The 7,565-nt window shown below is 41.6% G+C and overlaps 1 protein-coding gene across 1 annotated transcript; it reads left to right on the forward strand.

Annotated features, from left to right (window-relative positions):
- The first annotated feature begins 509 nt into the window (after positions 1-509).
- ECHDC2 (enoyl-CoA hydratase domain containing 2) lies at positions 510-7,208 on the forward strand. Its single transcript, XM_030953198.1, has 10 exons — positions 510-598; positions 1,968-2,035; positions 2,653-2,740; positions 3,044-3,130; positions 4,278-4,370; positions 4,965-5,021; positions 5,430-5,617; positions 6,045-6,095; positions 6,447-6,494; positions 6,962-7,208. Exons 2-10 carry the CDS (start codon positions 1,985-1,987, stop codon positions 7,037-7,039), a joined length of 741 nt encoding a protein of 246 aa, XP_030809058.1. The 5' UTR covers positions 510-598; positions 1,968-1,984; the 3' UTR covers positions 7,040-7,208.
- Positions 7,209-7,565: the final 357 nt, after the last annotated feature.

The following is a 7,565-nucleotide window of genomic DNA, read 5'->3' on the forward strand; positions in this document are numbered from 1 at the left end:
CCCTCTGAACTCCCCCACCCCGGCGATTAGCAGACGTTTTCAGAGGTCTTTTCCAATCCAATTGATCCTGTGGCTCTGTAATTCTTTTCCTCCAGAGATGTCTTTGGGATGGATACTTGACGAGATCCTTCTCTTTTTATGAAATGCTGCTTGTTACCTCCAGATTTATTTACAGTGAGAGCTGAACATCTGACCCTTCATCCACTCAACTTCCCCTTCCCTCACTCCGTAATCCTTGAGGACCTCCACGGCCCGGGCAGAATGCAAATCACCTCCTGCCTCCCACAGACCTGGCTGCATCCCGCACAGCCGATGCCAGCTCCAGCCAAGCTCCTGGCGGGGCTGCTTGGTGGTGCCCCAGTTTCGCACCTCACGCTCCTCCCTCACCCCCCTGCAGCGGGCTGTCAGCGCTGCTGACTCCCGGCCGGGGCCGTTCCCCCGGAGGCGGGGCCCGGCCCGTGCCGGTTCCGGCGGCGGCCATGGCCCTGCTGCGGCTGTGGCGGGCGGTGCCCGCGGCGCTGCGCGGGGCGCGGGGCCGGGCGGGCGCGGCCGGGGGCGCCGCGGGGCGCGGAGGTGCAGCTGAGCGCGGCCGGCGGCGGTGAGTGCCGGACTCGGGGCGCGGCTCCGCTTCTGCCGTTCCCGGTGGGAACAGCTCGGCCTGGCGTGAGCGCGGCCGTGTGTTCCCCCACACGTGGGTGACAGCCCTGCCGAGCCCGGGGCGCTCCTTGTTGTTCTGCTTTCAGTAATGCCTTGATACTTTTTTTACAAGAACGCTGCTGCAGAATGAAGAGTTAGATACTTTTTCCCCCCTAAAGTTATGCGTGCATGCGACCTCAACGCAGGAAGTTCTGGTTTGCATACTTTAGATTTTTCGAACAGCATTAACGTGCAGTGATAAAGGTAGGAAAGGACCTTGACACATTTATCCATGAGAGCCACGAAGTAGTTTGAGGTTTGGTTCAGATTGGCCGGGATTTACTTTCTGTGTTACTGTTGCAGGAGTTTATAAGCAGTTCTCGTATTTTGCTGGTTACAAAGACATTAGGTAGTTACCAGCTGTACATTTCCTTTGCTGGTTGCCCCTGTTCACTTGTGTCTCCGCTCCAGTGCCACACATCTCTGGTTCAGTAGCTGGCCACGGCCATAGGCAGAGGAATAAACAGAGACCTTCCAGCAGGGCAGAAAGACCAAGCAAGGCAGGTGCAAGGTACAGCTGTGCACCTACAGCACAGCAACAGCATTTTCCAATGTTAAGGCTTGGGAAGTGAGCAGAAGTCCAGACAAAAAAACAGGAGATTTTTTTTTTTTTTCTCTCCAAAGCATACAGAAGACATTGGATAATAATTTATAAATCACATGTGCTAAGGAGAAGTAGGTAGATGTTGTGGTTTTATTTTTCTGCTTGGACTTAGGAACTTTGAGTAGAGTCCTTTCTGCTGATGAGCTTATAATGTTGAAATTAAATGGAGTTCACTTTCAAAATGGTTCTGGAACATTAACTGAGTGTGACCTCTGTGTGCTATTCCCATGCAAACAACAATCCCAAGAGAATGGTTTCCTTCATTATGGAATGTACTGGAAAACAGCAAGACTGTACAATAAAAAAATAAATTAAATAACATTCACAGGAGAAATCTAGGATGGATCATTTGGGTTTTGGTTTGTTGTTTGGGGCTTTTTTCCCATTTCTGCAGTGATTCTAAGATATATGTTCTTGGATGTCCTGATCATTTGCTAAAAGTCTGCTTCCTCATAGTCTTTTACAGGCCCACTGAATTTTACAGTTGTTCTGCATAACTGGGTTTTGTAGACATGATGCAGTTTTAAAATAACTGATTGTTTTAGAATATACTTTATATGCATTTTCAGGAAGGATAAGATACAGCATAAGCAGATATTATTCCCAGTTGAATTACTGTGTCAGAGAACTAAATGAAGTATAACTGAAATTGTCTCCTATTACTAAGGTATTGCTGAAATCCTAATGAACCGACCCCACGCGAGAAATTCACTGGGAAAAGTATTTGTAAATGAAGTGAGTATGGGCCTGGCCTTTGAGTGTGTTTGGAACCATGATCAATAACTAACTGCAGTGAGAATAGTTGTGGGAAATCTAAAAAAAAAAACCTTACGATGAAGGGCAGTGGGAAATGGCATTGGGACAAGACAGGTGAACCTTGAGAAAAACCGAATGTAACGGTTACCGCCTCACATGTGGACAGGGATATCTGGGTTATTTAAGTTAGCTAATTTAAGTTAATTTATTGAAGTTAACTCAGATGCAAGCTAATGTCCTTACTTGTGTCATTACAACAAAAGCATACTCATTGTCACACCTTAGTAGGTGACCTGTTCAAGGATGATACATCCTATAGAAGGTCTGGCTCATGCCTGGACAGGAAGGGAAGTTTTAGATACAGCAAAGGTTCATCTCTAAGCAGAAGGAAAAAAGAGATGGGAAAATGTGTCATTCTGAATTTGTAGTGGAAAAACCTGCAGGTTCCACTGACATGATTTCCATGAATTTTCTGGCACCTGCAGGGAAAAAAACCCAAAAGACTTCTATCATAGATTAGGAACTTGCTATCATTTCAGTGCATATCCACATGCTTAAATTTTTTTCTTCTCTTGTCTGCACTCCCTCCCCTGTAGCTGTTCAGTGCCCTGGAACAGCTCCGCTTTGATGAGCAGGTGCGGGTGGTGGTGTTCAAGAGCCAGGTGAAAGGAGTGTTCTGTGCAGGTGAGTAGCAAAGGCTCTGCAAACTATTCTCAAAAAATATGGTGGCTCTTAGGGCTGTGTGCCAATCAGATCATGCACTTGGAAATGAGTGCTAAAAGAAATTAAAATAAATCTGTCAAAAGGGCACAGAGGGGCACCCTTGTTACTGCAGCAGCCCAAATGTCCACCCTCCAACTTCCATGGACCTTATTTAACTGGAATGCTGTATCTCAGACTTTTTAAATGGTCTGTCCTCTCAGAAGGACAGGAGGGAACATTTCAGATGTCTTTTCCTGGATTCCAAACATTTTCTCCTTTATTTAGGAGCAGACTTAAAGGAACGTGCAAAAATGGATGATGCAGAAGTTGGAGAGTTTGTTAGAAGACTGAGAAATCTTATGGATGAAATAGGTAAAGGATTACATCAGTTGGAAAATTTATCCTAGACCACTTGTAGTGAAACATTCAGAAATGCTGAAGGAGGGAATAGCCAGCAGGTTATCTACCCAGGAGTAGTTTTCCAAATGGCTTCAGCTTATGCCTGAAAGAAAGATCCAATTAGAATTAAATCCCAACCATCCTGCTGCCCCTCCAAGGACAAGATGTGTTTCTTATGTACAACAAAGCACATACACACCTATGTGATAAATACCTGCTCCAAGAAAGCATTTATTTATTTATTCCACACTTCTGTGGAATCCTTGGGAGGCAAGTGCTGTGTTGGTTGTCCCACTTCCAGTACATGTTCAGAAACACTCAAAATGTGGCAGAGACCTAAGAACGTGGATTTGAATCTCTGAATGGATTTGCTAAATGGATTTGTGCAATGTCAGGGGGGGTTGTATCTACAACTCCCTCACCTCCCTTTTCTTTTTCTTTGCAAAATGAATATGAGCTTCTGCAAGTAGTTTTCTTCCTCTATTTATTAATTATTCTGCTCTCACTAGAAAGAAGTACCAAAGTCAAATCTAAAATACCAATCAGAATTGTAATAATTTTTAGAAAATGACAGGAGCAGTCAGAGGGGTGGATACAGCAGAGAACCAGCTCACCTCAGAAGTTTGCATCCAATTGCCTGAGTATTTAAAAAAGTATCAAGAAGCTAATCTCCAGGTACATCAAGCTCCTCAGCTATGAGGTAACCTAGTTAAACAGTGTTTACTGTTCCTGTTTTCAGGAGCCTTGGCTAACAAAAGCACCACAAAAACTGAGCATTATGACAGGGCCTAGGGATGGTATCTTCTCTTTGGCTGTTATCTGCAACAGATGATTATTCATGTCATAAATTTGCAAAGAGAGGACTGATCCTGTTTTGCATTGCAGTATTTTGTTTGCAAGCTTCTTTGCATGGAAGAAGCATGTTTTGCATTCTTACAAAGAAGGGAGAAGTGCAAGAAGATAATTTTTACTGTTTCCAGACCGAAAACTTGTGGCAGGAGAAAATGAGTCCTTGAGCAATTCTGAACTGAAAGCTTTAGAACGTAAGGATCTAAATTCCAGGGCCATGTGAAACAGAACCTGTGGAACACAACTGTGCAATCTGTGCTCTGCTCTGCAGCTGCCCTGCCTGTGCCCACGATCGCTGCAATCGATGGCTACGCCTTGGGTGGCGGATTAGAGCTGGCTCTGGCCTGTGACCTCCGAGTGGCAGGTTTGTGCTGCTCAGTGGAGCAACCTCCTGGGAACTGATGGCTGCATTTTAAAGAGAACTTACACACATGACAGGGGATTGTTAATGGAATCCAGAAGCTTGAGAGAAATTTAAGAGAAGGTTGTACAGAAATGGTGACATTTAGTTATTTGGATAGTAGTTCCCATGCTTAAAAAGTAAAGCCTATTTTTAGGTAAGATTAGGATTCCTTTAGAAAACTATTTATTAGTAAGATTGAATAGTTATAGTAACTTAATACTGGATCAGATATACTCTGGCTAGATCTAACCTTCCCAGCTTAAATCATTTTGGGTTGGAAGACTTATTTCTTCTGTTTCCATGTCTCCATCCATCATATTTTATCTAGAAGGGACTCGAGGTTAATTTTTCTAGCTAAAATTGCTACACTGGGGTAAGCAGACTTGAGACAGCCATGGAATAAATACTGTAGTATTCAGACTTTCTGACTACCTGGATAAATAGAGTTCCAGCTCAGTATTGACAGTTTCTAATTTTATTGATCAGTTCAATCTGGAAAACTTCTAGTAATACAAATCAAAATGTAGCTAACTCTACATTTATTTTTTTTTATAGCTTCATCAGCTAAGATGGGCCTTATTGAGACCACACGAGGACTTCTGCCTGGAGCAGGTAACCTTCATTAAATCTTAACCTTCATTAAACCTTCATTAATATTCATTAAATCTCACTTTCTCAGCTGTATTGTAAATATTTTTGCCATTATAGTGTGTTCTTGAACACTTAAAGTATTTTGAATGTAAATTAGAAGTAGCATCTTACAGTCATGAGAGATCTATGAATCAAGAGTTCTGTCTCAGACTTACTCTGAATGTAGGAAAGTCCCTTTACACCTTTTCTTTTTTATCAAAATACTGAAGTCTTTCAGATGCCTCTAAAAATGTTAACATACTCAGCTAGTAGTTATTAAAGAAACATATGATCCCTTTATTTTTTAAGGTTCCTTGTTTTATAAGGAGACAAAATACTAGTGAGGCATTTGTCAGAAATGGAAAATGGTGTTTTCCCTGTTGTCCTAAGGTGGAACCCAGCGCCTGCCCAGATGTGTTGGAATAGGTCTTGCCAAGGAACTCATTTTCACTGGCAGACAGGTTGATGGAGAACAGGCAGCCTCCATGGGGCTGGTAAATCACTCAGTGCCACAGAACAGCGAGGGAGATGCAGCTTACCAGAGAGCTTTAACTTTGGCTAAAGAAATCCTGCCCCAGGTAAGTGCATTGCTCATGGGACCAATGTAAAGACAGTGTTTGTGCTCCCCTTAAGAGAGCAAACAAACACCTGAAATTCCTTTCTCTGAAATACTGAAGTCTTGGTTCCTGATCTTTAAGTCTCTTTAAGTCTGTTCCTTTTTGTGAATGCAGTTTCTGTTGGAACAAGTTTTTAACCCACAGGGCAGGTTTAGCCCCCAGCTGCAGCCACACAGATCTACAGGACACTGAAACTCACACCATGTTCATCTGTGAACTGCACACAACACCAAACTGATATTTATAAAATACTTACTAACTTACTGCAGAATTCTGTGGACTAAAATGTCATTTGGAGCAAAATAATAATATAACAACTCATCTGTTATAAATTAATGTGAATTTAATTATTTTAAAGTATTTGTTGTGGTTTTTGTTTTTACTAAAGGCACCGTTTGCTGTGAAAATGGGAAAACTGGCAATAAACAAAGGAATGGAGGTAATAATTATTTTTGTTTAAATACTGAAGTGAATGAAAAGACTAGCAGTTCTTACAAATTACTACAGTAAAAATGTTTAGAACAGCTGAGTTATAAAATTTTTCTTTATATCAGGCATTTAAAAACATTTCAGAGGTTTTAAAAGATTTCTTTAAAGACTAAAAATAAAATAGCAGGATTTTTTTTTCTACGGATAGTAATACTGTACTTCTAATTTGGAGTGAAGATCACTGTGATCACTTCACTGACTGTTTGAGAGTGACTGACTGCTCTGATTGATTTGAGAGCTCTGAAGTAGCTTTGAGGGCTGTACTTCAGACAAACCTCACACCTTTTCCTCTCCTTCCCAGGTTGACATTGCATCAGGGATGGCTATTGAGGGGATGTGTTATGCCCAGGTAATCTGCCTTCAGAATTCATTCCTGAAAGGAACAACTGTATGTTAGTTATAGAATGAGCTTTACAAATGGCTTTAGTTTAATAAATTCAAAATAATTCATCCTGAAGTTTACTGTGGCAAGTTTTGAGAGCATGCATCTTTCTCAGCTAATGGAACAATACAGGGTATTACAATACTACAATATAATGTGTCTCTCAGCCTATTTTAAGATGATGAAGTATGAAGATTATGGGAAAACTGTTTTCCTATATAGATCTATGTTTTTTTTCTTAGGTGCTTTGTTTGTGAGTTACACTACAACCCTGTCTCTTTTTTCCTAATTGCTAAACATGGAATTTTATGTATCATTGAAAGAAAAGCAAACTTAGTCCTACACCGCTACTGCCAAATTAGTCAGGACTTAAAACCACATCAGACTTGTAAATGGAAAACATACCTCTTTGTTTTATTTCTTTTCTCATGTAGAATATTCCCACCAAAGACCGTCAGGAAGGGATGGCTGCCTTCAGGGAGAAGCGACCACCTCGGTTCACTGGCAAATGACGCTTTCTGCTTCCCCTTGAGTTTCTGGAGATCCACTGATTTCTTAGGATTATTTTTATGACACCATTCTGTGCACTTAACTCCTTGCCTTGGACTGCATTTCTAACTATTCCACTGGATCGTTTTTCAGTACAAATCTCCAAAAAAAGATTTAACTTTGTATTCCTGATCTTTAAAGCATGTTCATCTGAAGTCAGTGGTTATGGCTCTCACACAGATGTAAGGAATGTGGAGAAGTTTTGGCTTGGGCACATTATCTCTCTCCATCACCTGTTTTCCTCTGTTAGCTGACTGGAAGTTATTTTCTCCTTCTGCTTTGAGGTTCTCCAGCACTAAAACACGCCACACAATTTAGCTCTACAGCTTCTTACTTTCCTAGACTGGGGCCTTCAAAGAAAAATTAATTAATCAGCAAACATGGTTTTAGGAAATGCTGTATAGGAAATGCTTGATAGGTTATCAAAATAAGATGTGGCTTACCACATTGGAACTCCATGCCATGATTGTATCAAAGGAAACCACAGTT

The sequence above is a fragment of the Camarhynchus parvulus genome, chromosome 8, assembly GCF_901933205.1.
Source record: "Camarhynchus parvulus chromosome 8, STF_HiC, whole genome shotgun sequence".
Lineage (NCBI taxonomy): Eukaryota > Metazoa > Chordata > Aves > Passeriformes > Thraupidae > Camarhynchus > Camarhynchus parvulus.